This window comes from Calidris pugnax, unplaced genomic scaffold (assembly GCF_001431845.1).
Source record: "Calidris pugnax isolate Ruff unplaced genomic scaffold, ASM143184v1 scaffold38, whole genome shotgun sequence".
NCBI lineage: Eukaryota > Metazoa > Chordata > Aves > Charadriiformes > Scolopacidae > Calidris > Calidris pugnax.
The window spans coordinates 4,484,957-4,501,118 of record NW_015090995.1 but is presented as its reverse complement, the minus strand read 5'-3'; the positions used below and the strand labels follow the sequence as shown (position 1 = coordinate 4,501,118).

Genomic DNA, 16,162 nt, shown 5'->3' with positions numbered 1-16,162 from the left:
GGGGGGGGGGGGGGGGGTTGGCCAATTTTGGCTGGGGTTGCTCCTCACCCTCTGCCTGGGTCAGTGTCCCTGGGTGTCCAGGCTCCGGCTGTCCTGGCACGGAGAGCTTTGTCACCAGCCTCCAGGAGCTGTGGGGGGAAGATGAAACCCTGTTAGTCTGTGACAGGCTCTGCATCCCTCCTCTGCATCCCGCCGGAGCCTCTGCTGAGGCTCGGAGAGCTCGGAGAGCCCTTCGAGGAAGGGAGGCAGAGACCCCCCCAGCACAGCCCAGCAGCTCACGGGGAGGGAGAACCTCTGCGCAGAGGGAGAGAAACGCAAATAAAACATGACTTGTGTAAAAAATTTAGAAAAGCCTTTAGAGTGCCAGCTACGGACGCTGAAATGCTGTCTGCCGAGGTACGAGACCGGCAGCGATCAAGGATTTTCATGCATGGAAAAAAAAAAGTCAGTGCTGCTGCTCCTGCTTCACCCACGCACCCCCTCTGCCTGCAGCTGATTGCCCACCTGCACCCCCCACCCCGTCCTGCCCACGCCGTGCCACCTGGATCTAACTTTGAGTAAGGAAATGCATCCCGAGCATGCCTTGATGTGTAGATGCTGACCCTCAGATTGATGTATGGTGTCTGATGCATCACCACAGGCAGCCCCAGGCACTGGCATCTTGCTGTCCCCTCCAGCCCTCTGGGGCTGGGTCCCTATCCCGTGCTGGCTGGGGGGGTGTCAGCAGCCCCTCTGCCTCTCCCACCTCTGCCCTTTTGCTTCCCCTCACATACTCACTGATGCTGCTGCTGCTCCCCTCCTCTGGTCCGCGGGAGGATTTGTTTCCTAAATTGCATTTCGAGGAGACCCTTGTTGGGAGGTTGGCATGCTCATGTGGCAGCCAGCTCTCCAGAGAGCATGTGCACGGGGACGGGCAGCGAGGTAATGACTTTTTCCTCAAGCCTATCCTAATTAAATTTGCTGCAAACCTCTGTCCTCCCTGCCTGAAGGCTTTTAATTATTTTAAAACCATGATCCCCATACCTCTTTGCAGTTCCTTAGAGTTCTTCGCTGGGGCTTTGAGGGAGATAAATGAGGCTTGTTTTTACACTTTGCTAAAGGGCAGCTTTAACTTTATTTTAAGGTCAGGTGAGCCAGCCCAGACCTCAGCTGGACTGGGGAATTAGCCCAAATGAGGTGCAGGCAGAGGTGCTGCTGAGTCTCCCCTGCCTGTGCCTTTCCCTGGCCCTGCCTGCTCCGCTCTTCCCCCAGCACCTCCCCAGTGGATCCCACACTGCTCGCATTGAAGTCGAACCCTCAGATGTCAGGCTAAGTAAAACGGCTTTGAAATTTGTAAACTCATTTTTCCCATCACCGCTGAGCCTCCGCCAGGAGTTCCTTCACAAAAATCTGTCCTCTCACTCTTTATATTACAGGTAATTTTTAAAGATAGCTTATAAAACATTAATGAATGAGCTTTCATGAGCGTGCCAGCTATTCATAAGTTATAGATGGTTATATACCCATCAGCAGACACTGGTACAGATTCCTTTTAACCATGACATCTATTGAAAGCTGGTGCAATTGAAACCTCACTAATTACAGTAGGCATTTGTTAAATTCTTCAAAAATCTACTTACCTGCAGTGAGTATTCAGATATTTCAAATATTTCAAGCCCAGATGAAAAGCCAAAACCAGTGGTTTGGTTCGAATGGGACGTCTGGAAGGCTGTGATGCAGTTTGCAATATCAGTGGAGTTTTGATGTTTTGGATCTGACAGGTTGGGTTAGGGCTGGGACGGGTGTTTTCCCCACCACACCTCACCCTCCCATACTCTATGGAACTGAGTTTAAGCACTTTATTACCCTCATCGGGCTGAGCTCCCTGGCTTGACCACTTCTCCCGTGAGAGCAGGTATTGGTTTGCTAAAAAACCAGAGGCCAAGCAGCCTTGTGAGAGGTGGGATCCGATCCCCGGAGAAGCGAACCTCAAGCACTTGAAATGCAATTTCCCAGAGTGTTTGGTCATTGATGCCAATGCAAATTAATGTCAAAATTGCCCAAAATGGAATATTTCAATTAGCTGCCGCATCCTGAGTAGTATTGATTCAGCCTGACTAAAAATACCCATACTCTGTTCTCATTTTTTTCTCTTTTGCTAGAAAACACTTTTTGCTCTTTTTTTTAATCTTACAGAAGGTGGGTTTTCTGTTGGGATAACATTTTGATAGAAAACTCCAAGCCAGCTCTGCTACTTGACACCCTACTGACCCTTCACAGGATGTTTACAAATGGACCAGTAGTGTCAGGGGAAACTCATCTAACCAGATGGGATGCAGCAGGATTAAGCTTTGAACTCCTTAAATGATATTCCTCTTTCTGCTGTTTCCTATCCCCCGTTCCCCCCAATCACTTCCTTATGCATGCTTAAACCAGTGGCTGCACGCGTCAACTGGAGCAAGAGAAAATGAGACTGGGGAAGAGAAGGAAATGGGCAGAAGTCTTAGAAAGGAACAATTTAGGGGCTTCTGTTCCCCCAGCTGTGGGGAGTGGGATGCTGCTTCAGAAGGGCCATAGGTGTCCTCCCTGGTAATTGCAGCCACATCGTGCACTACCAGTGTTTCTCTAGTTTGCTCTATTCATCTAGGCACAGCTCCCCAGTCACTCATCTCTCCAGTTAGTGGCACAGCGCTGATTTGCCCGTCGGGGCTGCACCACTCCCAAGGGGCTCCTGGTGCCGCTGCTGAGGATCCCTCTGCTCCAGCATCCTTTTCTCCCCCTGCCTGGCTGGGCTTCCTCAGCCATCCTGCTGCCTGTCTTCATCTTCTTTTTTTTGGGCCTCGTTGGTGTCTCTCTTATTTCCTCTTGCAATCTCTGCATCTCTATAGATTTTTGTTTTGGTTTTCTGTTACTTAGTTTTCTGCCTTTCCACTTGTTTTGGTCCTAACAGCTGTTTCTGCTGGGGAAAGCTGTGCTTGGAACCACAGCACCTGTACTCTGTGTTGTCTGAAATCTCTTTTAGAGATAGCTAGTTTCAGAAGGATTCGCAGGCTCCTTTTTTGTTGATTGAAAGAGGGAGATGCAAAATGCAAATGTATTACTTGAGCCCCTTGGGCTTGCAAAACTGCATTTGAAGATTTTGTTTGGTGAGATGAGCTTTGTTTGAGAAATTTACTACTTCTTTCATTCCACCTGGGGCGGAAAATGACCTGAGGAAATCATCTTATTTGGGGGCTTCCAGGCTTCTTGCATTAAGCAGAGATAGGAATGTGAAAACTCATTTGGTTTTATAAACAGGGAAAGTTCAACAAAGTGTAGAAATGGTTCACAAAGAGTTTTAATGATGGACTTGGGCTTCAAGCCTGCTTTACTGAATTCCTGCTCTTCTGCCTCCCTTCCCTCTTCCCAGGAGCAGAGAACTTGGAAATAGCTTGATATGGTAAATAACTGGTATAATTTCTTCCATGCTGCTTATAAGAAGATACTGGCACTTGAATAACTGAGGTTCCCACAGCCTCTGTTCATAAAATGCCCTGTTTTAGGGGCAGGCGAGGGATACCCCATGAAAAAACGGCTCCTAAACTGCTACCTGTGGTCCTAAGCATGGGAAGGTGGGGAGGGGGCAGTGGGGATGCCTCAGCTTCCACGGTGAGGGCTGCCGTGGCAGAAGCCAGAGGGGAGTTGATTCAAGATGCCCCGTGGGGAGTCCTGCAAGGACTTATGCACAGGCACGTCCCATCCTGCAGTTCAGAGCCCACTGGGGCACAGGCTGGAGCGTGAGGCAGCATCCTTTCATTTCCAGTAACTGTTCAGAGCATGGGAAGAGTAGGTTTCTCTTCTGATTATGTTTTTTTTTCCTCTTCTTTCCCCCTCATGCCAGGCTTTCTCAGAAGCATGTTTCAGACGTTGTCGATGACAGCAAAGATAACATCACCATTTTCACCCGCATCCTGGACAGGCTGTTGGATGGATACGATAACCGCCTGAGACCTGGACTTGGAGGTCAGTTGGGTGGGGAGATGATGTTTTCTACAGCTGCATAGCTTTAGAAATGAGAGGCTGCACAGATGACTTATTAAAAAAGTCTGGAGCTGTTGGGAGGAGAGGCTGGTTCAGCGCCAGTCTGCTGCTGGTTTCCCCAATTTGAGTCTGTGCTATCTTGTTGTTTGATATCTTGTGAGATGAGAGGTGCGAGTCTCTGACTGCTGTCGTCTTCTATGACATTACATTGATAGGCCTGTAGATGGAGCAAATATGATTAAACTTATTTCTGCTATTTTTGTAGGCGTTACGGTTTCAGAAATGATGATCCTGCCAGTTTGCAGGACCTTCAGCTTGTGCTGGTGTTGCTTTTTAGTCCGTGGGCTTTGCTAGAGAGCCTCTATCTTGATATCTTCTCAGTTATTTCCTACCTAGCTGTCACCTAGCAATCTCTTCTCTGGGTCCCAGGCAATCAGCTGGGCCTTGCTGGCTCCTGAGCTGCTTTTAACACAGCTGCCACTAAAGCTCCTGCTGCTGAGTTTCCCTCCAAGCACCTACAGGTGTTTAGGGTGCTTTAGAAAGCCAAACCATGGTGGTCACCCTCCCTCTTGATGCTGATGGTGCACACTTAGCGTGATGTAAGGAGGCAGAAGCAACAGGGAGGTGCGTGGGGAAGACAGACGTGAGCTTTCTTGGCGAGATGAGGGAGACATGGGCCTGTGTGGTTTCTTGGTTCATTGCTGCCAGGGGGCATTGCTATGGCAGAGAAGGTGATCCCTCTCAGGTGCTGGCGACTGTGTGCCAGGGATGCTGCTGAGGTGATGTCCCTGAGCTCCTCTGAAGCTCAGCTGCAGAGGCGTGCTGCTGGACCATGATGCCCAACCAAAGCTGGAGACACCGTGTGCTCCCTGGTTCCCTCGAGGTCTACTGTTCCCTGATGCTAAGGGAGATTGGGAATGAGCTTTCCTGAGCTCTTGCATGCTGATGGGGGCTCTGGTGATATAATACTAGCCTGGAATTGCACCACCCATTCCTCAGAGCAGCCTTGTTGTCTCTTCTACCTCTGTACTGTGGCCATCTGTCCTGCACCCATCCAGGAGTACTTTGATGCAACATCTGGGGAAGAAGGGTTTCTCCCATGAGAATCCTCACCTCTGATGGGTGATGGGTCACGCTGCAGGGCCTGGACAAGAAAGGGTTACTGTGTCTGCATAAGCCATCCATCAGCTTTATTGCTTTTGTTGCTTGTTTCTTTCCCCCAGAATTAACTGCGGTCCCACTAATAGCTTTGCTTCCTCAAGCCTCCCCGATGGCTGTATTGATTTAACTGAAACGAGCTCTGAAAGGGGACTGAGGGGGCATTTATGTTCACTGTAGGCTTGGTTGCAGACAACCCCGTGCAAAGTATTAACAAGAGGACTCCCAGGAGCCCCTTGCTGGGGAAATTAAAACCTTTCCTGGAACATGTCTGCTCTGTTGCTTTAGATCCTTTAATAACGTGCTTAACATAATAAATTGCCAGTGCCTGAACCAGACCTTGCATGTGTAAAGACTGCTTTCACCTCTGATTTCCCCTCATGGAGCACTCTTATGGACCCAGATGGGAGGTTTTGATGAGGGCCACAGGTTTTGGTGGCTCTTGGCTGCAATGAGCTGTCCTCAGCGTGTGTGTTTTTGTGTATGGGCAGCTTGGTGAGTCACTTTTAGCTGGACCTGTTTTCTCCAAGTCTGGGCTTTTGTTCTTTGGAGCTCTGTTTTGGGTTTTTATCAGGAAGAGCATAAGAGGGAAAGACCTTCCACACTGCTGCTGGTGGCCAGAGAAGCAGGAAACAGCCCTGCTGCAGACTCCAGATTTAGGGGTTAATCTAACAGCCTGGGGTGACAGTCATCGAGAGATGGGCTCCTGCAGTCCAAGGCTATGTGAGATCTGTGAAAGGGATTGCTTTGCTTCAAATTATCAGCTGTGCTGCTGGGTGATTCGGTGACTTCCAAAGTACATTGCTTTTCCTGTGAGACAGCACTGGGCACTCCCTCTAGACCCAGCACTGTCTCTCCCCATTTCCCTCGGGAATATCTTCCACTTGTTTTTCTGAAGATGTCAGGTGAGAGCATCCATTAGCACCATGCTTTGGTGCCCGTGGAAAGGGCAGAGGTGGTGGTATTACACCCATGCACAGGCGAACGGAAAGATGGACTGGCCTAAATTGTGGGTAGCTGGGCAGCAGGACGTGCAGCCTCCTTTCTTGGCCTTGGTTTCCCTGCTCTGTATGAGACAGATCCTCCTGAAAAGACTGGTTTGGGACACGAAGGGCTGAGCCGGGGTGCAGGGCTGCAGCACCCCTTGGGGCTGGGTGCCTGTCCCCCGCGTTCCCCGGAGCCGTCCCCGTGTGCGCCGGGAACTGAGCAATGTTTGTTTGGGCTTTGGGAAAAGAGTCTGTGTAAGCAACAGAGTGTTGATGTGGCGACTTCTCCCCTCAAGATAGCCTCTTTGTATTTATTTTCTTATCCCCTCTGTTTTCACCATCTGCTGCCACCCACTCCAATAGCTCCCATGCCAGAGCTCCTCTTCCTACCAGGATGCTGCAGACACAAACTGAAGCAAACCAGCACCAAGGCTGCTCGGGAGCACCCAGTACAGAGCCAGGCTCCAGGAGAGGGTGGTCCTATGCCTTGCTGCTTCTCCTGCCCCCAGGAGGGTGGTTCAGGACATCCTCTCCAGCAAGGAGAGGTCATGATGTAGTCATGATGGCAAGCAGAGGTTTGTGAGCATACTGCAGACTAGCTTAGAAGATGAAAAGTGTGGGGCGAAGGTGGCCGTCAGAGCCCTCCTTCTGCAGGAATACCCCATAGCACTGGGGACACGACTGTTGGTGTCACAGAGAAGTCTTCTGTGGCTGGTAGGAAGTTCCTCTCTGTTTCTGCCAGGTGAGCTGGGGCTGGCTTGCTCTTAGGGACAGAGCTGCTGAGTCTTGTGTTTGGCCCCATGACCACTGAAGTACAGTCTGGACTTGGGGAAGGGGTAGCTGCAGAAATAGATCATATTATAGAATTCAAAATAGGGGAGGAGAGGAAGGAACTGTCAGCAGATAGCCTGTGTTTCCCCTGGGAAAACATAGGGCAGATTGGTTATTAAGTCAGAAGAGGAACAGAAATGGACCCCGAGGGGATGGAGACATCTGTTGTCATGGCCAACCTCGTAGGATAAGAAAATCTCCCACTGAGAGACTTTCTATGGACAGTGCTGGCCTCCGCTCCCGGGCCGGAGCTGTGCAATCACACGGATCCTCTGCCCGGCCCCGCGGGGGATGTGGTGAAGGGCATTTATTTGTAGCTCTCAGTTTCTCTTTGCTGGGGCTCCCTGTAGAGCTGAGAGTCTCTGTACTGGGAGGTCAGGGGAAGCCTGCACTCCAGAAAACTGTTGGCCTTTTCCAGGGGATGCTAAAGAGGAAAAGAATTTGCCCCAGGGAAGAGAAGGAAAGAGTAGGGTGTTCCATTTTCAAAAGGATGGCCTGTAAAGTTTCTAGATAAGCCAGTTTCTCCAATTGCAATTAAAAAGTAATTTGTACCACGTTAAGTAGCTAGGCTAGGATCGATCAATGTTATCCCTCCTGGATGCAGCATCACTTACAAGGTAACTCATGGTATTTCCTTCAAGCCTCTACCATGTGTCTCTGGAGCCCCTAAATAGCTGATTCAGCCCCGCTGAGCATCCTGCTGGTCTGTGTCTGCATGATGTGCTTCTGGACAGTTGAGAGCTGGGACCCTACTGATGTTTTCAGAGCATGGGGTTTACTGGGACCAGCAGACACAAGCAACTGGATTAAAGCAATGCAATTCCCTAGGCAGAACAAGGCTCTTGGCCTCTTTGGTTTCTTTTTCCTTGGGGATAGGTCATGGCACCCATTTCTTGTCCTCAGGGTTGGCAGCAAGTGGGTCCTATCCAGGCAGAGGAGAAGCCCCAGTTTGTACCTTCACAATTAGGTATATCTAGAGAGTGAAAGCAACCCAGGCTCATGGCTGCCTCCTCTTCCTCATCTCCACCAGGCAGCTCTTTGTGGCTTGATGTCAACATTTCCCTGGCTGTGTTGGGCTTGGTGTAGATGCCCTTGGGCTCAAGCAGGTTTTGGTGTGGTCAGGCTCTGCTGCTGGCAATAGGACTCAAATCAGGGATGCCCGACACGGCACTACGATGCCTTTTATCTGGCCTTACTGTGTCAGCTCTGCCCTGCTAATGGTTTTGATCTGTAGCTACCTGTTAATATTTATCTTGCCGATGTATTCCCTTTATTCTTTTGTAAGTGAAGTGCACCTTGGTTGGAGTTTTCCCCTTCTTTTCTTTCTGCGGTGTCGTGTTTCTTCCTGCTTTTTTTAATGAGGGTGTAGTTTGGCAGGATGGCTTCTGAGCAAACGAGAAACACCTGTATCCCTCTCTGGCCACCTGTGTTTCATTGATTCCAGTGCTGATGGCCAAAAGGTTTTGGACTTCGGTTCAGAGCGACTCCCTTTAGGTTCATTAGCATCTCATTCCTGTGAGATGCTTGGTGTGTTACACCTCAGTGCATCTGTCATTTTGTCCTGACCTCCTGCAGGTAAGGGCTTGTCTGTTATTATATCAGCATTAAGGCAGAGGGGCTGAAATAGTCAGAATAATTAAATTATGGAACTGCCTTCTCTGGGAAGTACAGTGTTCTTCAGTGAGGGCTCATCTGCCTGGCAAGATACGAGAACAAATCTGTTTGCAGTGCGAGTAACCTATAGTAGTAGTAGAAATTGTTAAATCGTCCAGATTGAAGTTTAGAGAACTTAAATTTCCTAAAATCTGGATGAAATGTTGAAATTATCCTTTTCTTCTGTAGACTGGTTGTGAAGCTGTGGGGAAGGGACCCTCACAAGCTCTCTGGGTGCACGTGAAGTCACAGGGTGCAGCAGCCCAGCTTTCAGTGGTGGGCAGGGGGGTGGAGGCAGGTCTGTGCTCTGCCTGACTGCTGTGGGGACACCGGAGAGGTGGTGGCAGAGTCCTACTGCAGTGTGTCCCACCTTCCATTGCAGCAGAGCTGGTCCTCAGGTGTCCAGGGAGCCCGGACTCAGTCTGGCCATGAGCTCCTCTGTAGTTTTTTCCACTTGCGTGAGATGAAGCTGCCTGCAGTTTGTCATAAACATTATCTAGATCTACTGTTTACGCAAGAGAAACATTAGATGACAAACCCAGTGGCCCTTTGTGGTTTGTTATGACTTCCAGAGTTTCGGGACTGTGTTTAATCTGTTTTTCTGTCTTAATGTTCCATATCTCCCAACTTCTCATCTCTTCTCTCTGATCTGACATCATTCCTTGTATTGATTACTCCAGGGAGGAATTTGATCCTTTCTCAGAAAAAAATCCATGTCTTATCTCAGATTTTTGTCTTTGTTTGAGATTCCTTGATGAGTTTTAATTTGAAGCTGAGGCATTGCCTGAACAGCGTTTTCTTCTATTTACCTTTCTGGGCAACGGGGACCCTGCTCTGTCTCTTCAAACTTCTGAAGTTAAGATCTACGAACAAATTTTAAAAAAAGGCTGACTTCCCCTTGGGTGCAGCTCTCCAAAGGCAGCTTTGCCGTGGATTTGCACAGCCCTGATGCTCTCCTCTCTCCCGCTGAAATCCCAGTTGTGCTGCTGTTTAAACCCAGGGCGTACAGGGAGAGGGAGCTCTGTGTGAAAAGGCACACACACATCAGAAGGCAAGTGAGCAATACGGGCTTGACAGCTATGCCTAAGGGTGAAAGTCTTCTCTTAAATAAGTTATGAGTTTGCTTAGGGCAACAAGCCTGTATCAAAGCTTCAGGGGTATCACAAACATTCTGGAGGGGTCAGAAACCCATTTTGAAAAGAGATGCTTAGCTTTTGGTGTGGAGCAGCACCTGGGCTTCAGGTCAGCATCGTGTCCTTTGAGGGCCATCTTGCCTGTGCCCCTGCGGTGCCGTGGGAGGGAGTGGGCCACCACGGCTGGTCCCTTCCCAGCCACCCTCTCTATGGGGCAGTTGTGTGGTCCAATTAGATCGCCAGTGACAAGGCTGTCATAGAATCATAGAATGGTTAGAGTTAGAAAGGACCTTAGAGGTCATCTAATTCCACCCCCCTGCCATGGGCAAGGACACCGCCCACCAGACCAGGTTGCTCAAAGCCCCATCCAACCTGGCCTTGAACGCTTCCAGGGATGGGGCATCCACAACTTCTCTGAGCAACCTGTTCCAGTGTCTCACCACCCTCAGAATCAAGAATTTCTTTCTGGTATCTAATCTAAATCTCCCCTCTTCCAATTTAAAACCTTTACCCCTTGTCCTGTCACTACATTTCCTGACAAAGAGTCCCTCTCCAGCTCTCCGTAGGCTCCCTTCAGATATTGGTAGGCTGCTACTACTGCTGAGTCCTTGGGCGTCATGCTCCTGGGTGGCTGCAACCAAGCCCCCAGGCTGCCAGGAGTGTGGAGGGGAAAGGTATTTCTTGTGTTGCTTCAGATGGTTTGTTTTATATGGTGCCTTCATTTGCTGTGTGTGGTTCCGATGAGGACTCTGCCCCAAGCTGGTAACGCCTTCATGCAGGCAAGAAGTAAGATTTTTTTTTCCCAAAGGGTGAGAAATTTTTACCCCAGCAACTTGTACTGGAGCCACATCTCAGAGCCTCGGGGCTGGATCAGACACCTGCACTGCACCAGTACGAGTGTTAGATCCCTGCCCCAGGGGAAGCTGGTGGGTACACGTTGGAGATGGGATGACGCCATTTCTTTATAATGACTTTGGAAGGGGGGAGCTGATGCTTAAGCATGTTGAACATGTGTTAGATGGCTTTAAGAACATTAGTTGATGATATTATGGATGGCTATAAACTGCTTGCAAGGATGTCTTTATTGATCTGTTGGACTATGGCAGCTACTCGTTTATTAGAATTTCCATTTGTTTAGTCCCATGTAAAGGATTTATAATGTGCCTTTGATATGGATTGTGAAATAAGATTTTTTTATTATTATTATTTTGTTAGGTATTATAGAGTTTAAAAACAACTTTAATTGGTTTATTCTGGGAAGCTGGTGGTGAAACAACTGGTCAAATATTGAGGAAACAGCAGTTATTTTATTCGTTGAGCTAGAGGATAAAATGTTTGCAGCAGTTCATGTACCTATACAGAGACACTGATTATGTCTGATGAGGCAAAGTCATTGATCGTGTTGGTGGTGAATTCCAGCCCGGTTCCATCTGGAAGAAGTAATCAAATCACATCTACCTGGGCCCCCTGCGGTGAGGGGATTAATGCTGCTGATTCAGACTTGTTAGCTTCTTAATGCCGTTTCATGTATTCAGAGGTTATTGTTTGATTAAATAAAAATATTAATATAAAAACAAAAGTGTTTTTGAGGCTCTGGAAGACACATGGGGCTTGAGGAGTGAGTTGCTGCAAGACTATAGGACTAAACTGTGCAGGGTCCCTTAACCAAATACTATTAAAAGTCAGAATTAAATTCTCACCCTCTTGCAGTAAAAGGCAAAATTCTCACAGAGTGTGGTGGGGCAGGAATTTTGTGTAATGATTTCTTTGTCTCTGTGTACTAACCTGTAGCTTACTTTAAAAATCTGCCTCTGAAGGACATACAGCTAATGTTTATTTAAAAAAAAAAAAAAGTCTTTGTGGAGTACTGGCAATTGTAAGCATACAGTATAGCCCAGAGAGAGTTTTTAATCTGCAATTTGCATTGTGAGAAAAGGACATAACGTTCACTTTACCTTTTGGACGAACATAATTCAAACCAAAGTAATGAGAACAACAGGCATGGAAAAAGCATATGATTATTTTTTTTTTTTTTTTCCCCCTAAACCTGCCTATTGATGGCCAAGTTCAGACTGAATCAGTGGATGGAATGATTCATGACTGGAGCGAAATAAATTGTGTCTGAAAATTCAAGACACTATTTCCACCTTGCAAAAGTCATTTCAGATGCCTCTTTTTGGGAAGGATCAGTTCTGATACAAGAAACTTTCTCAAGGGAAGGATCTGATGACTATAAAAAAAAAACCCAACGAAAAATCACAGCAATTTGCAAAGGGGAAGGTGCCAAAGGCTCTGCGCAAAGCTTAGTGCAACCATCTGAATTCTTGTTGAGGAATGTATGGCTGTATCCATACAGGCCAGCTCAGATTTTTGCAGTCCTGCATTCCTCTTCACTCACCTGAAGGTATGTCTCCCGGAGAGCTGAGAATGTCACTTTAGCCAGTTAAAGCCACTGTCCTGCAAAAAGCGAAGGTGCAAACTCTTCTTTCCACAAGTTGTGTTTTCTGTGAAGGGTCTGTGCACATGTGGGAATTGAATTACAGGCTTTTGTGCTTGACAGATTAGAGCTCTTCCCCTTGGAGAGACGCACCTGGTCTCGCCTGAGAATTTGAAAGAGCCTTTTCCTAGAAAAGGGCCCTGTCTGCTTGCATGAGGAAGGGTTAAAGAACAAAAGCACGAAATCTCCTTTCTTCTTTCCTGATCAATCTAGCCATCATTATGAGAGAAGCTTTCTGATAGCTTCTCTTTGTCATGTAACATTAATACCATTAAGTCCACTTTGGCAAGGAAAGCAACGTATAATTAATTTGCAAATCAGGAAAGTGGATGTGATTTTTATACAAAAGAGAAGGTCTCTAACTGCAGAAGGCATTGTGTGGCCATGGCCCCTCCTGCAGATGGGACCTCTCCTCTCCAGCTGGGCAGGAGTCCCTCCTCGAGCATCCCTCTCCCAGCTGTGGTGTTGGGACCCCAAGGTCCCAGGTTGGGCTGGTTCCCCATGTGCCCAGCTCTGTGCACACACCTTCAGGGGATCCTAGTTTTCTGCCAGTCAGAAAAGGGACTGAATTTCACAAATAAGAGGGGAACCAGAGCCAGGTGAAAGTATCTTTTCACCTCTGTCTCCATCCACTGTTCTTTTTTTTTTTCTTTTTAAACCCTTAGCTCTATTGGAATTATTATTATTTTGATGCAGAATGCTTTAAAAAGGGAAACGAAAAAAACACAAACCCTATCTGGACTGATTTGTTCCCAGAAAGATGGTTAATTTTGTATGTATAATTGAAAGGGGCTAAATATAGCAGTATTAATATTTATGGGCCTTATGTTGGAGTCAATACAAGAGTTGCTGTTCAAGGCAATTAAGCTTTACCTTTTCACATCTAGTATTTCAGCGTTCGGAGATGACATTAGTTGTGTGACCTGCATCCAAGAGAGAAAAAACTAAAAGCATGCCATTATCTGGCGAATATGATACCCTGTATTTAATGCTGTTTGCTGACAGGCAGTTTGTCTCCAGCAAGGATGATCTCCCAGAAGCAGGAATGTTGTCTTAAGAGGGGGGAATTGGAGAGATCAGTAAGCTCAGAGGCTTGCAGGAGAACTGTCCATGTGGCCGATGGTGTGTTTTGGGAGGCACTGACTGACTAGACTATCTCATGGCATCAGAAAGCGGGCATTGCCCACCTCTGCTGCACCGGTAGCTGCTGGGGATGGGGGGAAAATTATTCTGGTGGCACTTCATGGAGTTCTTTCATCTTCACCCCACCTCCCCCCTGGGGCTGGGGCATGGGAAAAGAGACCCTCCGGAGCTCCTGTGCGGAGGGGCACGGGGCAGGGTTTGCACCCTATTCCTGGGCTGGGGCTATCTGTGCATGTCTGCAGGGCTAGTCACAACCTTCATGTCATTAAAAGCACAGGGAAAGCAAATCCTGTCCGGAGATCTGAGCTGCTGTAGGGAGAGTGTGCGCAGGGGAATTAGGTCGAGGCTGTAACAATGAAAACAAGTCAGTTTGCGTTAATAACAAAGGCAAAATGATGATGCGCTTGATTTCTAAAGCACTGCCTTTCAAGAGAAGGGTATCACTAGGATAACATGACAAGAGTCCTGGCAGTGGTTGAATTGCCCTGCATTGCCGCTTTTTGGAAGCTGCAGCTCCTCACTGCTCCAGTTAACAAAGAAGCTGTTAGACGCTGTAAAATCTCTCACTGATAAGGACTGTCTGAATCCTGCCTTTCTACTAAATTTGATCAATGTGTCAGATTTTTTTTTTTCTTTCTTTCTTTCTTCTGTCTGGACTCTAATCACTGCCTTGGAGAAGGAGGAGCGAGTCAGGAGCCTGCAGCCTCCCCGGGGAATTGAGGGGTTAACCTGCCCTCCCCAGGGCTGCAGATGGAGGGTGTCTCAGGGAGAGCTTGGTGCTCATCCCTTCTCCATGGACTCACGCACCCCACACATTTGGAAGGTTTTTGTGGGTGTGTTTGGGCTCTTTGGCTGGTGCGGTGTGTATTTTGGTAGCTGGAAGCCTTTTAACCCCCTTCAATAAGCATCAGGGGAACACGTTTTCCAATGGCTTTCATTAGCTTTTGCTGTTGGAGCACAATAGCTGCTTAAACAGGGAGGGAAAAACGGAAATCAAATGGCACACCCGGGGAGGTAAAAGTGGTGGCCGCGCTCTTAGTGTTTGGAAATGAGTTTTCCAACTCCAAATGGCCCTGCCGAATTCAGCCTTGGCTCTGGGGATACTCACTGGGTGACACCGACCCCAGCAGACCCGGATTACCCGTTAGGGATGACAGCATCCTTGCCAAAAGACATTGGCCTGATAGCAAAGGATTGTTCCTTGGTGTGCCATGGAGCGAGCCAGCACAGGGCAGAGTCCCACCTCCTCTCTACTCCCGAACAAGGGCAAGCCAAGCTATATATTAAGGAACAAGGAAATTGCACCAGTTAAATTTGAAAAACTCATTTAGCTAAAGCAGCACAAGCCCCCATGAATATTTATCTGATGTTATGGAAGCATGTGGACTCCCACCTACTTTATTAAATTGATTTTCAATAAAAATGCCAGTGGAAGACGTTTGATTAATGGCTGGTGGGACGGTACAATTAATGTGAAGTCTGGAGTCAGCAAGAAGTGTCCCCTGAGCCCATGTGTCCCTGCTTGGCAGCTGGGTTAAGAAAATGTTTCTAAACTTCTCTGAGGTAACAACAGAGATGTTTATCCATGTGGTTTCCACCATGGGGTGAAGAGCAGCTGCTGTTTTGCTGCCGTTTGGCAGTAGTGTGGTTTTGCAGAGGGCCGATGTCCTGACCTTGGAGCCGGTGTGTGGCTTTTGCTCCCAGTGCTCTGCCTTTTCCTCTGTTTTTTCCCACCCCTCCCAGCAGGCTGCACCTGAGAATTAAGCACAGAAGGAAGGATGAGTGATCATGTCAGGTTTGAGCGAGGCTCCCTGGGCCTTTGCATTTAAACATGCCTGGGATTAGCTCCATCAGCCCCTGGATCCACTCAGCTCCTACCAATTTACCTGCTTGGATTTGTCTGCTGGAGGAAGGCAATTTGAAGCCGTAACATTACAGCTCTATTAGAGAGCTCTAGCGTGGTGTCCCACTGGGACACCCCCCACGGGCTGGTGCTGCCTCTTTCTGATGAGCTGTAGGAGATGCTGAGCTTGGTGCAAGTGAGGGTCATGGGTGCTGCGGTACCCAAGGTCCTGCTGAGCTGGGGAGACTGGAAATCCCTGTGGGGTGAGGGGATCTCCCAGCCCCCGGCAAAGGGCAGCGGGGCTGGGGGCTGCCTGTGGAGCCTGAAATAGAAACTTTCCCTGGGGGATCTTGTGAAAAAAAGTCTTTGGAAGCTGCTGTGGGTGGGATGTTGCATCTCACTTTCTCTGCAGGGGGTTTCTGAGCCAGAGGCATGTGGGTTTTTTCGGGTGTGATGGTTAGGTGAGGACTGCGTGGGAGCGGAGATGGGTGGTGTGTCTCGGTGCAGTGGGGAAGGGGGTGCGTTAGGCAGGGAGGTGGGTCCATCTCAGCATCCCCCACCTCCACACCCACAGAGCCCAGGGAGGTACCACAACGCTGTGAACCACTGCAAGAGGGGAGATTTAGATTAGATACCAGAAAGAATTTCTTTACTCTGAGAGTGGTGAGACCCTGGAACAGGTTGCCCAGAGAAGCTGTGGCTGCCCCATCCCTGGAGGTGTTCAAGGCCAGGCTGGATGGGGCTTTGAGCAACCTGGTCTGGTGGGAGGTGTCCCTGCCCAGGGCAGGGGGGTTGGAACTTGATGATCTCTAAGGTCCTTTCCAACTCTAACCATTCTATGATTCTAAGAGTGGTGCCCAAGTGGCACTGGATAACCAAGACCTGGGGCACGAATCCCTCCCTCAGCCAGCGTAGGAGC

The 16,162-nt window shown here is 48.6% G+C and overlaps 1 protein-coding gene across 1 annotated transcript in view; it reads left to right on the top strand.

Moving 5' to 3' along the window:
- Positions 1–16,162, top strand: part of GABRA3 (gamma-aminobutyric acid (GABA) A receptor, alpha 3) — a 79,363-nt gene that overhangs the window by 10,877 nt on the left and 52,324 nt on the right. Inside the window, exon 3 of the mRNA XM_014955217.1 lies at positions 3,860–3,981. Within this exon, the coding sequence (XP_014810703.1) occupies positions 3,860–3,981 (122 nt within the window). The remainder of the gene's footprint in view (positions 1–3,859; positions 3,982–16,162) is intronic.